General features: G+C 61.5%; 2 protein-coding genes across 2 annotated transcripts; one reads left to right on the top strand and one right to left on the bottom strand.

The window, feature by feature from the left end:
• Nucleotides 1-2,182: 2,182 nt before the first annotated feature.
• AGXT (alanine--glyoxylate aminotransferase) lies at nt 2,183-6,069 on the top strand (the record flags this gene model as incomplete). Its single annotated transcript, XM_082056394.1, has 11 exons — nt 2,183-2,437; nt 2,563-2,755; nt 3,081-3,145; nt 3,223-3,323; nt 3,540-3,610; nt 3,938-4,022; nt 4,283-4,378; nt 4,629-4,698; nt 4,810-4,905; nt 5,111-5,239; nt 5,679-6,069. The coding sequence occupies 11 exons, from the start codon at nt 2,183-2,185 to the stop codon at nt 5,784-5,786; spliced, it is 1,269 nt and encodes a 422-aa protein (XP_081912520.1). The 3' UTR covers nt 5,787-6,069.
• Nucleotides 6,070-6,284: 215 nt separating this feature from the next.
• On the bottom strand, nt 6,285-11,270 carry MAB21L4 (mab-21 like 4; the record flags this gene model as incomplete). Its single annotated transcript, XM_082056022.1, has 5 exons — nt 6,285-6,533; nt 6,760-7,116; nt 8,340-8,493; nt 9,111-9,333; nt 10,787-11,270. 5 exons carry the CDS (start codon nt 11,268-11,270, stop codon nt 6,441-6,443), a joined length of 1,311 nt encoding a protein of 436 aa, XP_081912148.1. The 3' UTR covers nt 6,285-6,440.
• Between the last annotated feature and the right edge of the window lie 7,632 nt (nt 11,271-18,902).

The following is an 18,902-nucleotide window of genomic DNA, read 5'->3' as shown; positions in this document are numbered from 1 at the left end:
CCCCATCCCCGGTTTCCCCGGGCGCGGTACCCCGGACCCTCCCGCACGCTGTGACCCCTCCAGGGCTTCCCGCCGGCCCCGGGCTCCAGCCCCCGGCGCTCAGCATCCACCTCACTCACACACGGCAGCTGCTGCACCCCCCGGGCTGCCGAGGCCCGAGCGCCGCAGCTCCAGGGCTGCACGGCCAGCTCCCGGTCCATCTGCACCAGGGAATTTAGACCCAGCTCAGAAAGAAGATTATGCCTTTGCCACCAGATGTTTCCAGCAGCGTGTCCCCCCTCCCCCTCCGCACCAACCACAAGGCCATGTGTCCCCTCCCTGCCTCAGTCTTCCCCCGAAATGTTCCTGGAGCACAGGCAGCTCAGAGGTCGTCATGCACCCACCTGGCACAGCGGTGCTGGGTCTCCAGCAGGTCTCTCCTGACGGTTTCAGTGATGCTGTGAGCATCCTGCAGCAACCCCAGCAAAGGGCAGTCAGCTCAGCCAGAGGAGCACACGACTGAGGCACAGGATGAAGGGGCTGGCTTGGCACCTCTGGGGGCACCCGGACTTCTTGTCCTCACTTTGGTAGATAATGACCAGGCAGCAATACACAGGCTAACTATGGTTTCCCTCATCCATGTGGTATCTGTCAGAGATGACCATCCAAGCTGCCTGGGCACAAATGTTCTTGGCCCCACATGCCTTCCTGAAATGGCTTCAGCTCCAGCCATCGGTGCCAGCTCTGCCAGGGGAGACTTTCCACCCCATAACCATCACTGTGCCCTTGTGGCCAGGAAGGCCAATGGTACCTGGGGTGGGTTAGAAGGGGGTGGTCAGTAGGTCAGAGAGGTTCTCCTGCCCCTCTGCTCTGCCCTGGGGAGACCACACCTGGAATCTTGTGTCCAGTTGTGGCCCCTCAGTTCCAGCAGGACAGGGAACTGCTGGAGAGAGTCCAGCGCAGCCACCGAGATGCTGAAGGGAGTGAAGCATCTCCCGTGTGAGGAAAGGCTGAGGGAGCTGGGGCTCTGGAGCTGGACAAGAGGAGACTGAGGGGGGACTCATTCATGGGGATCAATATGGAAAGGGGGAGTGTCAGGATGATGGAGCCAGGCTCTTCTGGGTGACAACCAGTGACAGGACAAGGGGCAATGAGTGCAAACTGGAACACAGGAGGTTCCACTTAAAGAGGAGAAGAAACTTGTTGGGGGTGAGGGTGGCAGAGCCTGGCCCAGGCTGCCCAGGGGGGTTGTGGAGTCTCCTTCTCTGCAGACATTCCAACCCACCTGGACACCTTCCTGTGTAACCTCAGCTGGGTGTTCCTGCTCCATGGGGGGATTGCACTGGATGAGCTTTCCAGGGCCCTTCCAACCCCTGACATTCTGTGACTCTGTGATTCTGTGATCCTCAGCCTAAAGCTTTTCTCACTGAGTGGCTCCTCTGGCCAGGAACCTGCAACTGGACCTGCCAGGAGCTGGCAGCAGGCAGCTCATTCACATTTCAGGGTGTGAATGGCAGAGAACGTGTCAGAGGATGGACATGATTCAGTGGACACAGGCACACAGGGCAGGTGACAGGCACAGCATATTGAACAGGCACGTGTGGCCTGTGGCATCATGAGGATGAGCTGTGATGGCTGTGAGCCAGGCTGAGCCCGCAGAGCACAGCTCGCTGTGGCAAGCGCTGCACCCGTGTCGCACCCCATGGCTCTGCCCGTGTGCAAACCGTATGGATGGCCAGCCTCCTCCAGGTGGCTGTCAGTTGGCCAGATGTTCTTCTGTAAGGCAAGTCCCTGGCCAGGGAGACCTGGCCAACAAGAGCTTTGTGCTGCTGGAGTGGCGGTGACTATGGCAGCTGTGCTGGACTAGTCCCAGCACAACCATGGCACAGGAGCTGTGTGACCAAGAGCAGGGACCTCACCTGCTGGGATGGTGTTGGGAACCACCAACCATGTTGTCCTGGGAGCCATGGGGACGGAATCTGTGTGGGTGCTTGCCAGTCCCAGAGGCTGGCATGCCTGGGGAGCAACCCCCTCAGCACTAGCAAAGGGGACCCCTCAAAATGAGGGGGCTGAGACAGCAGGGACGGTTCTGGTGGCACATTAACCAGATAAGGAGGCGGCCAAGGGCAGAGTCCAGGCAGCAGGGGAAGCACTGAGCCACATGGTCAGGGTCCACGGGGACACTGGACACTGCCGGCACGGGATGCGCTGCGCTGCGGTGCTGGGTGCTGCACAGGCAACCTCCACTGCTCCTCTCCTCCGTGCTCGGCTCCTGGGGGCGGCAAGGCACACCATGGCCACCACCCTGCTCCACGTGCCCAAACCCGAGGGGCTGCTTCGGCCCCTGGTTGTGCCGGAGAGGCTGCTGCTTGGGCCGGGGCCCAGCAATGTGCCCCCCCGCATCCTGGCTGCAGGGGGCCGGCAGCTCCTGGGCCACATGCACCCCGAGGTGCTGCAGGTGAGCTGCCCTGGCCCAGCCTTCCTCCTCTGCCCTCCTCTCCCTCACCCCCCACGGGGGGCTGGGACAGCTCTGCCTGGGCAAAGAGGGCAATAGCGGTGCCACTTGGGCTCCTGCTGCCGCAGGTGATGGATGAGATCAAGGCGGGCATTCAGTACGCCTTCCAGACACAAAACCAGTTGACCCTGGCCATCAGCGGCACCGGCCACTGTGCCATGGAAGCTGCCCTCCTCAACCTCCTGGAGCATGGTGACACTGCGCTGGTGGCTGTCAACGGCATCTGGGGACAACGCGCCGCCGACATTGCCAGGAGGTTGGGTATGCCGGGGACAGCCAGATGGCAACGGTGGGGCTTGAGGGGGGGATGCCAGAATGTGACCCTTGACTTGCTGCCCCCATCCTGGTGGCAGTGACTGGTGACACAACTTCTGCAGCTAGAGAGAGCTCCAGAAGTTTTCCAGGGTGACTTCTCTCCACCTACAGTGGTTTATGGCTTTTCCACTGGGCAAACTCACAGGAGGCCAGACCCTTGTGGGTGGCTGCGCTCCTGGCTCATGCATGAGCAATTCCCCCTTGGCACGGGTGGCTGCCCAGGGAGACCCATGCCCAAACCTCACTCTCCCTCTGCCCAAACCCCTCTCAGGAGCCGTTGTCCGCGAGCTGTGGAAGCCCCCGGGTGAGTACTTCACCCCACAGGACATCGAGGAGGTGAGTGCTGGCCACAGTGCAGGGCAGTGGGTGTGAGACACCCCAGGAGCCGTCACCTTCCCCTCTGTTCCACGCAGGGCCTGGTGCGGCACAAGCCCTTGGTGCTCTTCATCGCCCATGGCGAGTCCTCCACGGGAGTGCTGCAGCCGCTGGAGGGGCTGGGCGAGCTGTGCCACCGGTCAGTGCGCGGCGGGCACCTGCAGGTGCTGGTGGTACCCCAAGGTCACCGCTAGGGACTGGGACATGGGGACTTGCATGCCTGGGCTCTCCTCTGCCTCTGTTGTGCTGCAAGTGGTTGGTGCCAGTGAGACACACGACCTTGGTGTGACCAGGTTGCCAGAGCTGGAGGAAGTGAGGTGGCAGGGACACCAGGCTGAGCTCTGTCCTCCCACAGGCACGGTTGCCTGCTACTTGTGGACGCCGTGGCATCGCTCGGGGGAGCCCCCATCTTCATGGACCAGCAGGGTGAGAGCCACAGTGCCATCACAGACACCCAGGGGACAAGGGGGCTTTACACCTGGGCCAATGAGGGAGGGCAGTGGGATCAGCCCCACCACCCACATTTTGGGTTGGCAGCACTAGAAACTGGTCTCTGCAGCCAGAGAGCCTAATTCCTGCGGGGCACCATCAGCAGCACCAGGGTGTCCCCTAAAGCTGGCCAAACACAAGCAGGACCCACAGCATGTGCCACCCTGTGCTTCCCATTTGCTGCTTGCAGCTGGGCTGGGGAGGCTCAGTGTGTCCTCACTCAGAGCCCCCAGTTCTTAAGGAGCTTCCTCTCCTCTCGGGCAGAGATCGACGTCCTATACTCGGGGTCTCAGAAAGTCCTCAACGCCCCCCCTGGCAGCGCGCCCATCTCATTCAGCGAGCGAGCCAGGTAAGGGCAGCCAGGTCCCACTATGGGGAAAAGACAATGGGGCTGGGGGAGGCTGTCACCCCACCCCCCGGCTTTGCCAGCTCTCTGCTCCTGCCCCACTCTGGGGAGCTCACCCAGCAGCAGCTCTATGGCGTTGGAGCCCAACCAGTCCCTGGGCAGCGATTGGCACTGGAGCCAAGCTTGGCACTTTTTTTGGTGGACCCCACCCTGGAGCTGGCAGGGTCAAGATCCAGCTCCACCCCTGCACTCTACTTCTCCAGGGAGAAGATACTGAGGAGGAAGACGCAGCCTTTGTCCTTCTACCTGGACATGGGCTGGCTGGCAAACTACTGGGGCTGCGACGGTGAGCCACGAAGGTGAGGGCCGGCTGTCCCAGGACACATGGATGCAGTCGTCCCCTCTGCAGCCTTCACCCCGTTTCGGGGCCTGCCCACCCTGCGACACTCAGGCCCTGTCTCCCCCTTACCCTGCTGGCTGGTCACAAAGAGGCCCTGGGGAATTTGCAACCACTCTGCAGTGTCTGCAGGGGAGGGAGCGCAGCGCACCCTGCTCCCCCATCGCTGCGAGCTCTGCCAAACGCACCCAGCTGCCCCTTGGGTTTTGCAGGTACCACCACACAGCACCGATCAACAGCTTCTTCAGCCTGCGTGAAGGCTTGGCCATGCTGGCGGAGCTGGTGAGCGGTGCCGGCCGGGCCGGGGGGCACCGGCAGTGCTGGTGGGGCTTGGGGGACTGGTGGGTGCCAGGAGGCTGCAGGGACCTTCTGTGTCCTCCTCTCTGCCCACAGGGTCTGGAGAGCTCGTGGGAATGCCACCGGGCCAACTGTGCCCAGCTGTGCCAGGGTCTGCAGGACTTGGGGCTTGAGCTCTTCGTGAAGGAGGAGGTGGGTGTGGGGCGAGCCCACCACCATGGTGTGAGGGCAGGGGCAGGACATGGCCATGTGCGGCTGGAGATGGGCTTGGGTGAGTTTTGATGCTGCAGAAAAAACTCAACCCCCAGTGATACTCTCTTGGCAGGGTGACAGGCTCACCAGGGGACGCGGCCACAGGCAGGAAGCTGCATATTTACCCCATTTCTCTCTTCCCCAGAAGGCAAGACTTCCCACCATCACCACTGTCAGGGTGCCCAAGGGCTACAACTGGAAGGACATCACAGCCTTTCTCATGGAGAACCATGCCATCGAGATCGCCGGGGGCCTGGGCCCCTCAGTGGGCAAGGTGGGCAGCACCTTCACCCTCCAGCAGCCCCTGGCTGTGCATCAAAGGCAACTGCAGCCACATCCATCAGTAGCACATCCCACGATTAACTTGGTGCTCTCTCACTGCAAACAGCAAACACACACTGGATGCAGCCCATCACCTGCAGCAATGCATAGTGGCTCCTAACCACACACAACTGACGAACGTAATTGAATAACCGCACACATAATTAGCAGAGTGACGCATCTTTTGGGGAACCATGTGTTAAACAGGAGCAAGCGGGGAGTTGGGCACATGCATTCACGCCTGGCTGTACGCGTGGCCGCTCCTCGCACGCCCCCTGCTCTATGCCGGAGCCTGCACTGTGCCACTGGCCACTCTGCCCAGAGGGAGATGGTGCTGAGGCACAGCCGCAAAGGTGGGTGCTGCAGGGACATGCTCGCCCTTGTCCTCTCAGGTCCTGCGAATCGGCCTCATGGGCTGCAACTCAACCAGCAGCAACGTGGACCGTGTGCTGCATGGCCTGCGAGACGCCCTCAGACGCTGCCACCGCAGCCGGCTGTGAGCACCCCTGCAAAGGGGGTGTCCAGACGAGGCGGCGCGGCACTGCCCCCGTGCCTGGCTGCAGGGAGCTGGCACACAGAGCGGCTGCACCGCCTCCCCGGAGGGCTGGCAGGAAACACTGCAACACCCAGCAACCCAAGCCAGAGGAGGAAAGAGATGTGGAGGTGAGGGCTGCAGCTCAGCAGACGTGGGACATGGCTCACAAACCCTTCTCCCTGTCCCCACACAAGGTCACTCCTCACCCTGATGGCCTGCCCCCCCAGCTGCTCCCTCACCCCTGCCCCCAGGGCATGGCACTCCACTGTAAGCTGACACAAGGGCTGGATGCAGAATGCGACTGCAGGTCCCTTCCTTTCCCTTCCCACCACTATCACCCTTGGCCATCCCCGCACCACCCCCCAGCTGTGCAGGACACCAGCCATCCCCCCCTGATTAGGTACCCCGGTATGAAACATCCACCCCAGTACCCAGCTCTACCAGGGGAGCTGAGAGGCTGTCCATCCTCACCCAGCTGCAGCAGATGTGCACTTGCCCCCCCCAGTACCATCTTCCCTCAATAAAGCAACATGGCAGTGTGCTGTTCCCTGGTCCTGTAGCTTGCCTTGCACCCCCTCGAGTTTTGAGGCACCTGGATGGGGTGGCAGCGGGGTCCTGCTCAGCTTTGCTGGGGGATTTCTTGCCGGATCTTGGAGAGGAGCTGGGACATTGCTGAGTGGCGCACGCCATCCTGGATCCGGTACACCTGGAACTAAGCAGAGGCAGATGGGGAGTGAGGGGAGAGGGGTCCAGCTCTGCTCGAGCCCCACACCCCAGCATCGCCTGTTGCCCGTTGGTGTTGGACAGCACATGCCCATGGCTCACAAGGGCCATGGAGCGCAAATTCCAGCACATCCTGAGCTGCCCAGCCCTGGTGGTTTCTGGCACTGCTGCGGTCTGCCTCACGAGACCAGCTGAGCATCTCTGGTCCCAGTTACCTGGCTGAGCAGGATGTCAAAATAGGCTGTGTCCCAGTAGGACCCATCCTTGGCAGGGAGCTGTAAGAGGGCTTGAGTTCTGGGGTCTGCCTTCCAGCCCTCTGTGTGCACAGGGAGGTCAAAATGGAAGTGGAGAAAGCGTTGGGGGTCCCAGGCGAAGCTTTCCACTTTAGGGTAGAGGGAGGTGAAGTCTGGGTGGTCTCCTTGGAAGAGGTTCTCCTCTGGGTACAGGAAGTGGGGCAGGCGCCGGGTGGCCAGGCAGCGGAGGAGGATCACCAAGAGCCTGTAGACCGAGCCTTCCAGGTCCTGCCAGTCCTCTGGGGAGGGGAAGAACTCCGTGCTCCACAGTAGCACCATCTGTGGGGAGGGAGGGGAGTGTGTAGGATCAGACACTTGCTGCAAAGGCTGTGACTCCACAGCCTGCATGTCACTGCACAACTGCCCGTGGGGCTGAGCCCCACGGCCATCACGTCCTCAGCAGCCTAGGACTGCACAGCTGCTCAGAGCTGCTGCTTTGGCTGCTGACGGTGTGGCCAATGCCCCACCAGCCCTCAGTTTTGAACCTTTGCTTCACTCCCCAAAGAGCTCCCATCTCAGCTCCAAGGCAGGTCCCAGCTCTGCAGCAGCTTCGAACCAACACGTCCAAGCTTTCCACATAGCAATAGTAAAAATCCTTGCTTGTGGTTTCCATCAGCCGTTGGAAAGGCAGGTGAAACCCCAGCAACTGCCATGCCAGCTTCTTCAGCACTGTGCTGGCTAACGGCCCAGCATGGATGCCTTGAGGTGACATGGTGTAACAGGCATTGCCCACAGTGGGCTGGAGCAGACAGAGCTTTTGTGAAGGACAGATGCCCTTTAAAAAAAAAAAAAAAGAAAAGAAAAAATCAAAGAAAGCAACATAAAGCAAAACCCACAGGATCTGCGGTTACTTGGAGCTCGAGCTGTTCTCTCAGCAGAAGACAACTTGGCCTCTTTCTCCACCCCAGCCTGGAGAGCTGCCACATGGCAGCACCCACCTGGGTTGTGCCACCAGGTGCTGTCCCTGGCATGGCCCCTTTCCCAGCCGACATCACCAGCTGGCATGGGTCCAGAGTGCTGGAAACAGGTTGGGTAGGGAGAGAAGGAGGATTTTTCTCAGAGGAAACACCACCCTCAGGCCTGCACTGGCACCTCCCAGCATGCCAGGGCACAGGACAACGGGTGGCACGGCAGGCACAGCAGTGTAGTCCCCAGCATGGCCCCTGCAGGCACCAGCGGCCGGTGCCCGGGGATGCCTGGCAAGTAGGCACAGAGTCCCAGCTCTTAATGATAAGGGTGTTTAAGGCTGGAGGTTGCTGATTCAATCCAGCAAGTGCCCACTGTTTGCCAAGAAGAAGGACCTAGTCCCTCTGATCATGTTCAGCAGCGTTTGTCCTCCCCAGACACAGCCATGGGCTGGTGCTTCACAAAGCACTGTAGGCACTTGGGTTTGCTGTTTGGGATCTTCTTCCAGCAGTGACTTGGCCAGGGTGGCATGCAGGGAAGCAGCCTTGGCTCTGCCTGCCCCAGGAACAGCTGTCCCACCAGCAGAACCTACATACCTTCAGGTGCTTGAAGGTAAGACCACCTTTGCCACCCTCCTCTCCCCAGTCTTGGCTGCGTATCTGATTGAGCACGCGAAGGCTGTCCAGACGAGGTCCCTTCAGCATGTCCACTGCCTGAAGCAGCTTCAGGATGGGAAGGTGAGAGGAGGATCTGGTGAGAGAAAGTGGGTTCCAGTGACAAGGAGGATGGATATGCAGCAGTGCCAGTGGGGCTGTAGTTCCCTACATGCAGCAGAGAGGGCTGCAGGCTGCCCTGGAGGGGAGGCTGGATGGGACCTCAAGGAGTGGCCAAGCATCTGGCTGGACCACATTGTGCCCAAAATAAGTCTGAGCTGGTCCAGCCGGATGCTCAGCCCCTCCTTGGGGCCGGGTGGCTGAGCTGGCAGGAAGGATGCGTGTCATGCAGCCCCACTCCCTCCCACAGCCCGCCTGGGGAGGCACCTCGTCGCCATGCTGCTGCCAGGTGCCCGGGCTCGCTCCTGAAGTGGAGCAGGGATCTGAGAGCTGCCATGTGGCCAGGGTTCAATCTGATAGCTGCTTCTTCAGTTGCATTCCTCTCCCGCTCCCTGAGCTGCCCGAAATTTGGCTGAGGTTTTTCCTCCAGCACAGGGTGGCAGGTTTGAGCACCACGAGGGAGTGACTTCACCCACTGGTTGACATGTCCCTCCACTTTCCCATCCCCTTTTTGCCTACACCCAGCAGCGATGCCAGCCAGGTGGGATCCCCAGGGCAGGGTTGCCCCACTATGTGTGCAGACGAGCTGCTCACCTCCAGCAGTGGGGGGAGGCTGGGACGAAGTGGGCCTCCTGGGTGGCCCTCCGGAGGCTGCCTGCAGGGAAGCCCCTGTCACTCAGCCGCCCCTTGAGCCGCAGCGGCTCCTGCCACTTCCTCACCACGGGGACAATGTCAAAGCGAATAGTCTTCCAGCCGCCGCAGATCAGCAGCGAGAGCTCCATAGCATCTTCCCGCAGATTTTCAGCGCTGAGATCACCTAGGTGCGGAGGGTTTGGCCACGGTTAGGGGTTCACCACAGCCAGTCCCACAAGCCAAACCAGGTATGTGTCACAACGCGCATGGGCACGTCCCACCCCACTCAACTCATCCCCTTCCAATGCTGCGGTTTGGCTGCGGTTCCCTGTCGAAAGCTACTCTCCAAGCACTGCTGGGGTGATTTTCAGGGAGGAGCATCGCTCCAGCCAGGCCCGGGGCCAGGTCGGGGTGTGGGCACTGCAGGAAGCCTCGAGCGGCTGAGCAGGGCTGTACTACTGGGTGGCTGAACAGTGCCAAGAAAAGCAACATGATCCAAGAGGAATGGACCAGGAAAGGTCTCAGGTTGTGGGGGCAGAGGAAGACGAAGGGCTCTGGTTTGGCTGGGGAGGAAGGAGGGAATGGTGGGCTTGCTGGGGCTGGGTTAAGAGACTTTCAGACCTGCTGGTCCTCTCACATCACCTTTCCATCAGGGCTGAGATTTACTTTATAAAGCACCTTTGGAGATGGAAATGCATGAAGAAGCTGCTAGGACCCCTACAGGCATTCCCAGGGTCCTTTCCCCATCCTGTCATTCCCAGGAACGTTGCTCCTAGCTGAGCCCTGTGTGTGCGCAGTGTCAGACCCGTGCCCAAGGGGCCTGGTCCAGACCTGAGGTGCCTCCAGCTCACCCTCCAAACAGCCTCCTCCAGAGTGAAGGACACTCAGAGGCCAGAAGAGACGGGGGGAACACAGTTAGGGTGAGCCAAGCATGTCAAGTCCCTGAGTGAACCCTTCCTGGGGACTCACAACAGAATCACAGAATGTCAGGGACTGGAAGGGACCTGGAAAGCTCATCCAGTGCAATCCCCCCATGGAGCAGGAACACCCACATGAGGTTACACAGGAAGGTGTCCAGGCGGGTTGGAATGTCTGCAGAGAAGGAGACTCCACAGCCTCCCTGGGCAGCCTGGGCCAGGCTCTGCCACCCTCACTCCGAACAAGTTGCTTCTCATATTCAAGCGGAACCTCCTGTGTTCCAGTTTGCACCCATTGCCCCTTGTCCTATCAGTGGTTGTCACCAAGAAGAGCTCCTCAGTCTCCTCCAAGCTCCAGAGTCCCAGCTCCCTCAGCCTTTCCTCACATGGGAGATGCTCCACTCCCTTCAGCGTCTTCACCCAGAGGAGTGGGTGAACCCCGCGTGGACCTGCCACCCCCCATGGAGGCTGCCATCAGCCCAGGGTGAAGATGCCTGAGGACGACCCTGATGCTGCAGGATGGCAGCGAGTGGTTTGCATCTCCCCTTCCTTAGCTGAGGGCAAAGCCTGTCCCAGCACATGGAAGGGCGCTGGCTCGCCGGTGCAGCCTTTGGGCCATAGGGACACAGGCACCAGCCCGTTTGCGCAGGGACCGGCACCCAGCTGGGCTCCCCAGCCGCACTGCGGGCAGCTGGGGCCGTGCCCCGCCGGCATACGCACCTGGCTGCAGCAGGAAGTGACGCTGGCACTGCACGATGGCCGAAACAAGAAGCTCTTTCAGGTGCTGGAGGACTTTGCCGGGAGCCAGGCACCTCGCACCACCACCCAACTCCATCACACCCACAGTGCTGGTCCAGTCCTCCAAGTCGGTCCCTGGAGAGGGCACTTCCAGATAGCAGGTGCCCAGCCCTGAATGGTTCCCGGCTGGGGAGTCCCCAGGCTGGCATGCCAGCACCCGCAGGGCATCGCCATCGACCCGCAGGGGAACCTCCACGGTGACAGCATCCTCAGAGGAACAGAGAGCAAATTCGAAGGCTTCCAGGTTCCTGGCATAGTCCACCAGGAAGCAGGGCTCCAGGGCATGCACACCTTCCAGCAGGGTCAGCAGGATGTCCTCAGCCCTCTGGAAATGCTCCAGCCGCTGCCTCTCACGGGACACGATCACGCCGAGGCAGCTGTGCCAGCGGGAAGCGCTGGCTGCCATGGCAGCCCTGCGGCCATCCCGAGCCTGCTGCAAGCAGAGCTGGAAATGTGTGGGCAGGGCGGGCAGGGCTGCGAGCCGCGCAATGGGTGGAGGGAAGCTGCGGCTGGGCGGCAACGAGCACCGCTGGGCGAGAGCCAGGGAGAGGTGTCAGGAGCAGCGTGTCCCCAAGGGCAGACCCAGGGCAGGGTACCAGGTCACACCGCGGCCCTCCTGTCAACCCAGAAAGATGACAAGGGGTGCTCAACCAGCTGGTGACAGCAGGACAATGCTGTAGTGCCCTGCGCCGCTCCCAGCGCCAGGGCTGCGTGCCGGCAGCGTCACCTGAAGCCAGCGCCAGATGAGGGAACCACCGCCCTCCAGCCCCGCCTCAGCTCGGCTCTGCAGGCACAGCTGCCTGGGACTGCCGGGGCACGGCTGCGCCCACGGGAGCTGCGAGCAGCATCCCGTGCCTGGCCACGCTGCGGGGCTGTGGGCGGGCTGTGGGAGGGCTGTGGGACACCACACCCGCCATGCAGGCGCTCGGCTCAGCCCGCACCTCCACCAAGCTCAGGCTCAAGCCAGCCAGAAGCGCGCCGGGCCGCGCCCCGCACGCCGGGCCGCGCCCCGCACGCCGGGCCGCGCCCCGCACGCCGGGCCGCGCCCCGCACGCCGGGCCGCGCCCCGCACGCCGGGCCGCGCTCCGCCGGAAGCGCGCAGCTGCGGTGGCCATGGCGCCGGCGCGACCCGCCCTCACCCCCCCGGCGGCATGGCTGTTTCGTGACAGCACCGTTCGCCGCGGGGAGAGCAGCAAAACCGGCGCTTTCAGCCCCAAAACCTCTGGGCAGCGGGGCGGAGAGGCCTGTGGCGGCAGGGGTGGCGTCCCTCGGCCTGGCCGTTGCCGGGCGGAGCAGATGCTGCGGAGGTGAGGGCTCCGCTTTGGGTCCGTGCTCCCGCCCGAGGGGTGTCTCGGCCTCCTGCCCCCTGAGAGCTGCCTGGGACAGACTGAGCTGCTGGGCTGCCCCAGTTAGGACAGCTCCGGCCACAGCAGGGCAGAGCCTGCTGTTGTTTCTGCGCAGCCTTTCTGGCTGTACCCTCATACCTGCGCTCAGTCCTCCAGCATCTCCCACAGATCTACAGAGGGGCGTGCGTGCAAAGCCCTCGCTGGGGCAGCTTCCCCGGTTTCATGGATCCTGTGCCGGAGCTCTTAGTAGTTCCAGCCCATAGCAGAAAGCGAGGCTCCCCTAGCAGGACAGCACAGTCCAGTTGTCCCAGGCTTCCCTACAAACCATTCCAGCCCTTGGTCAGAGCAATGAAGGGAGGGCCGGAGACATCATGGCAGTGGGACCCCATGAGGGAAGGGGAGTCACAGCCGAGCGTGGGGCACTGGGGAGGGGAGAGAGACCCACGGGGCTCACAACTGGTTCTCCCACCTCCTGTGGCTCAGGCTCTGCGTGGCCCTTTTATATAGCCCAAGTGACCCCCTTGGGGTTGTTTCCAGTTTGTCCCCATGCCTCTTTCAGTCCCGAGTGGCTGAGGTGCCACCATCCAGGCAGGGGTCTGTCCCTCATGGCGATCTGTCCTTCCACCAGCTGAGCTCCAGGGAGCCAAGGCTGCTTTCCAGAAGGGGGCAGGGTCAGAACTTGAACCTGCAGAGCATGCTCATGCACCTGGTGTATGAGCCACAGAGCAGGAGCCTGCACCAGGCTCTTCACTGCTCGGAGGCTGAGTATGCCCAGGGTTGTGAAGCCCCAGCCAGATTTTAGAATCCCGACAGTGTCTCCTCACCCAAGCCCTGCACTCCTGGTTTCACCCCACCTGAGCGGGAGGCCCTCAGTCCCCCACAGTGACTACTGTCCCTGCCAGGGCTGCATGTCCAGGTCAGCCTTGCTCTCCCCCATCATGCAGGGAGGACGAGCTGGCTGGTGTCTTTGTGAGGAGCCGAAAGCAGCAGGACTCCCTGCTGCTAAAGCAGATCTCCTGGGGGCTTCACGCTCCCCAACAGAGGGGTCTGAGCTCATCCTGGAGGATGTTGAGCCCAAGCCAGGCAGGAGAGACAACCACTCCAGGACCCAGTGTAGGGAAGAGAGGACAGAGAGCTGCAGGCCATGCTTTCCTTGGCATGGTGCAGCGTGGCTCCCTGCTGGCGGGGTTGCTGCCTACCTTAGGAGCATCACTTTGTCACAGATTGTGTCCCTGTTGTGGCAGCAGCCATGTGAGTCCTTCAGGCAGTGACTGGCAGGGACACTGGCGGAGGCCCTGGGGGTGGTGCAGGAGCTGTAAGCGGGAGCAATGCCATCGGAAGGTCAGGCTCATCAGGGTGGGGAGACGGGTCAGTTCCCCTGGGCAGCGTGGTGCTGGTGGGGGAGCGGTAGCCCCCTTGGCAGGGTGCTGGCTGATCCCGCAGCACAACCCTGGCGGATGCTGCCAGCACTGCGGAGCACTGCTTCTGGGAGGAGCGAGTGCCAAGTGAACCCCCAGGCTTTGTCACCTGCGCTTGCCGGACCTCTGGCTGCCACTGTTGAGAGGTGGATGCTGCAAAATGCTGCCCTCTGCCCCTTCCCACAGGCCGGGCCCTTCCCTGTTCCCCTTCCTATTTTTCCCTTTCTCTTTCCCCATCCTCCTTCCCCTTCTCTTTTTCCCCTTCCTTTCCCCTCTCTCCCTTCCCCTTCCCCTTCATTCTTCCCCTTCCTCTTCCCCTTGCCTTTCCCCTCCCTCCTTCCTCTTTCCCTTTCCTTCTTCACCCTTTCTCTTTCTCCTTTCCCATTCCCTTTTCCCGTTCTTCCTTTCCCCTTTCCCATTCTCCCTTTCCCTTTCCTTTTCCTTTCAATTTCCTTTTCCCTTCCCTTTCCTTTTCCCTTTTCCCTTTCCCATTCCCCTTTCCCATTCTTCCTTTCCCTTTCCTCCTGCCCTGTCCCCCAGGCAAGGCCCCAGGAGCAGCCCTGGGGGAGCAGTCACCCCCGCAGGCAGCAGCCCTGCTGCAGGCACGGCAGGAGGAGGAAGAGCTGGCCAGGGAGAGGTGCCGGCTGGCAGCACAGCTGGTGACGCAGCTGGTGACACAGCTGGGATGGGTGGGAGCAGCTGGAGACCCCCTGGGATGGGGGGCAGCTGCGGGCAGGGGGTGCTGGGATGCAGAGGAGGGTCCTTCTCGAAGCAGGGGGACAGGCACCAAGGCCATGAAGGCAGCTCGGGGGTGGGCACGGCCCTGCCTGTACTTTGCCTGCTGGGGGGAGGTTGCTCAACACTGTGCCCTTTACCTGGGGGCAGTGGAGTGTGTGGCCGCCCCGTGCCCGCGGGCATCCCTCCGGGCACCAGAGGAGGCAAAGGCAGATGCCACCAAGCAGGAGGGAAAGGGGCTGGTGCAGGTGGGGGCGGTGAGGCTGTGTCCCAGGGAAGCAGCAGAAGCTCTGTGCGGAGAATGGGAGGCTTGGGCCCTGCGCTGGGCTGTGCCCTGTGTGCGGGCGAGCGGCACCGCCTGGCACGGCACAGGGCTGGGCGTTCGGGGCAGCGCCAGAGTGACAAACCATACCTGGTGGTAGTCGCAAACACAGCACGTCACCGCTGGAGGCAAGACATGGGAACATTTCCTGGCAAGAAGGTCAGCTGGGCCATGGGAGACATGGCCAGAGTGCACGGCGCTCGCTCTGGACCAGGCACTGGGAGGCTGGCGGGGAACAGCCTGGCACTGGCAGAAGGGCTGGGCTGAATGAGCTAATCGCTCATTTTCCATCCCGGCATTTTATAGTTCTATGAATTTTCTCTCAGTTAGAAACGGGAGAGAGAAAACAACCCCAAAATAAAGGCAAGAACAAGCGAGAGAGAGCAAAAAATGCAGGGGCATGGGAGCACTCGCCATGTTAGGGGCAGGTGAGCCCCCAGTGTCCCTCACTCAGCTTGCCCCTGTGTGGTGTCACTGCCAACCCTGGGGACCCAGCATGTTGCCATTGTCACCCAGGAGAAAGACGTCAGGAGTTTGAGCTGGAGGGTGGAGGAGCTGACAGTGGACAGGGAGACCGGGATCCAGGAGGTGGGTGATGCTCTGCCCAGCGCCCCAGCTCCATACTGGCCCCAGCGCTGGCACCTCTGCACCCCGTGAGCCTCCAGCCTGGAGCAGCACAGCCCCCGGCAAAAAGGCTGGGATGGGAAGGGGGAAAGCAGCCAGGAGAGGTAGAGTGGGAGAGTAATTTAACATGACAGGCTGTTTATTTTGGCAAAAAGGGTTTCTTTTCAACAGATTTCAAAGCCTGGCCCCACAGCTGGGGGGGGACCACACAGAGGAGCTGGAGAGCGGGGGTGCAAGGTGGGGTTCAGTGGAGCACCTGGACTGAGAGGAATGGCGACGACCCCCCTGCCTGCTCGTCCCTGGGAAGTGGGAGGTTCACGGCCCTGGGTGTGCTCGCACACTCCAGCGGAGCCCCCTCCCCAGGGTACCCCCACGGGTGCCCGTGCGCTTCCGCACACACGCGCTGGCCTGCACATCCGTGCGCGTTCGCACGCTCCCCCTGCTCCTTCCTCTGGGCCAGGCCTCAGCTGGAGCGTTGGCTTCCTCCAGTCACATTTCAAAAGAGGCTGTTTATTAAAAAAAAAAAAAATCTAGGAAAGAAATAATTATTATAATCACATTAAGAGCTTTGGCTGTAAAAGCCCTGCGAGAGTGCAGGGAAGGAACCGAGGCTGCTAAGGGCAGGGAGCGCAGGGGGTGGTTTTCCTGCCTTGTGCTCTTTTTTCTTTTCAGTCCCGGTCCAACACCCCCCCCCCCGGCCTTTTCCTCCCCTTTATCCTGGGAAATGAAAACAATTTATTTAATGATGGATCATCCCTTTCTCTGGTCACTGACCTTCTGGGTGAATTTCTGCTGAGCTCGGCGGAAAACAGGAGGCTGGGTTGTGGATCCCATCTGTGAGTGGGGGAGGGGAGGAGAGGGGGAGCCTGCCCTCATCCTTCCCCCAAACCACAGCAACCGGCCTGGGGAGCGCGATGGGGCTGGTGGGGAGGGTCCCCACAACAGCGGGGGCTTTTCTGCAGCCACTGTGCCTGCCGCCCCAACCACAGGGCTTTGCGAGCAGACATGGGGGGCTACAGCAGCCCACAGAGCCCCCCACCCCACCCCCTTCACTCTCCAGGAGACCCAGCAGGGTTTCCCAGCACCCAGCGGGGTTTCTCAGCACCCACCGCCTCTTCCTGACCTGGCCTGGGGTGCCAGGGCTGGGTCCAGTGATGGGGTGGGAGCAGGGGACAGAGGGGCAGTACCCAGGGTGGGAGCGGGGTCAGAGGAGTGGGGTCTCTGTCCTGCTGGCAGCCATGTGTCCTCTTGCCGCCCAGTGGTGGGGTGACAAAAGGACTTTCTCAGCTCAGAGTAGCCATGGGAGGCATTTTTCAGACCTAGCCAGAGAAAAGGGCTCAGCATGAGGCTGGGGACCACCCGGGGGCACGTGTGCGGCTGCACGGGGCTCCTAGCAGCAACGTGCACCCCGCAGCAGGCGGCTCGGCACATGGACAGTGCGGTGCTTGGTCAGGCTCTGCTCCCTGGGGAGAGGAAAGCTTGGAGGAGTGATGGGAAGGGGCAGGATCACACCAACCAGCCACCCTTTTTTGGGGGGCCTTTCAGCACCCAGTGCTCATTGTCTCAGGGCCCCGGGGATGTGTGACTCAGCCCCCAGCTGACCTTGCGAAGCAGGGATGGAGCAATCCAGCATCCAGCCACCTCCCCTCTGGCCCTTCCTCTGCCATGGCCTGTTGCTCAAAGCATGGTTCTTGTAAAAACGCGTAAATATTTATACAAGAATAATTTAAAAAACATGATCTGTCAAATAATCAAAGCAGCAGAACATCTGAGGAGCTTTCAGCTGGATTGGGAAACACAGTGTTGCTTTCCGAAGGCACTCTGCAATGCTGGAGGTGCCTGTGGCTGCCCTAGCCCTGTGGGCTGCCGGGCTTGCCCGTGTGGGTTCACAGAAGGTATCAGGTCTTCATTACTGTGGTTTGGGGACCGCGGTGGGCAGCTTTCACTTGTGTCAACTCAAGCCACCTGCTGCCAGGAGCCCCAGCTGGGGATGAGGCTTCGCCGGCCACCAGTTTCAGCCTCACATCTTGGTTTCTGCACTGTCCCCTGCATTGGGACCATGACAGGAGCTGGAGAAATCCTTAAGCGAAGGACTGCACCCTTGTTCTCCCCCGAGCTGAGTGGTAAGGCTGGGAGCTGGTGTGGGGAGTGACAGGGTGGCAGCTGAGCTGCCAGGGTGGCCCCCATGCTGAGAGGTGTCAGAGGCACAGCATCCGTACCCCTCCAGACCTGGCAGCGCCCTCAGCATTTCAAAAATTTGGCTTTGCAGCAGGGGGACAAGAGCCTTGGGCCAGGGTTTCCCATAAGGAATGAGGTTACTGTCTGCCTAAGGGCTCTCGCATCTCTTTTTGCATTGGTGCCACAAGCTGCCAGCACAGTCACTGCTCCCCTCTTGAATCCTGCAGCACCACATGCCCCGGCACCCCTGAGAAGCAGGGCACCCCAGAGAGGCAGGGCACCCCAGAGAGGCAGGGCACCCCAGAGAGGCAGGGCAGCAGCCTTGAAACAGCAGCACCTGACGACCCCCAGCCCCATTTCTTTCTCCTCGCTTGGGGCTCCCCTGGCTGGGCCAGGGCAGGGGCACAGCTGCCACTGAGCAGTGACCCTGCCACCATCGCTCAGCCAACAGGCCTCTGCCGTGTGGCTCAGGGGATCCCAGGGTGGTGGGGGCAGGCGAGGGGGTGGCAGAGGGGAAGACGTCCCCCAGTTCCCACGGCCCTGCAAAGCTGGAGAGCAGAGGCGGGCGCTGCTGTGGGCTTGGGCAGCACAGGGGGAGCGGGAGCCTTGTGTTGCAGTAACCTCCATTCTCCTGGCTGCCCTCCAGCCCCTTCCCACCACCCGCATTTTTGCGCATGATTCGTGTTCTTGCATTCTTTCAACCTGGGCCAGATAACGAGTTCAAACTCCCTCATTAAAAGCTTGTCTTGGCCCCAAAGACCCACACACCTCCCTGGGCTACCTGGCTGCCTCACTGGCCCCAAGGAGGGGGCTCTGGGGCTGGTTTTCCCCTGCGGGAGGTGATGCTTGTGCCGTGCACATGTTCAGCATCCACAGGGAACGCTCTCTGTGCTTGGCCTAATTAGCTGGGAGGGAGGGGGAGAGCCAAATCCAAACCATGTGCTGACCTGCAGGCCCCTCCGCCCGAAAGCATCCGTGCTGAACACTCTCTGGATCGTTAATTGCTCCTCGGGTCCTTTCTGCACGTCCTCCCCCCAAACACGCGGGGCCTGGCTAGGGGCTGGGTAGGGCTTTGTGCTCTTTCCCCATGGTTCTTCAGGGCTGCCTTTTGTGGGAGGCAGTGGGCAACCCCGGAGCTGTGAGTGGCAGCCGAGAGGAACCGGGAAACAACTGCCCACACACCTGGGTCAACCCTGGTGCTGGCATGCCGGGGAGAGACAGGCTGGGGGTGAGCTGGCGGACCTCTGCCTCCATCCCTCGCTCCTGGTGACAGCATCTGCCTGGCCCTCTGGTGCAACTTGGCAGGGGGTGAGCTTGTCCCACAGAGTGGCCCGTGCCTGCCAGCCTCCTCAACCCACCTGCCAGGTCCCAGCTGCTGCTGGGACCGATGCCGAAGTGTTTTGCTGAGGAGCATC

The sequence above is a fragment of the Streptopelia decaocto genome, assembly GCF_964273445.1.
Source record: "Streptopelia decaocto genome assembly, chromosome: 6".
In the NCBI taxonomy this organism is placed as follows: domain Eukaryota; kingdom Metazoa; phylum Chordata; class Aves; order Columbiformes; family Columbidae; genus Streptopelia; species Streptopelia decaocto.
This window is presented reverse-complemented; position numbering and strand designations above follow the sequence as displayed.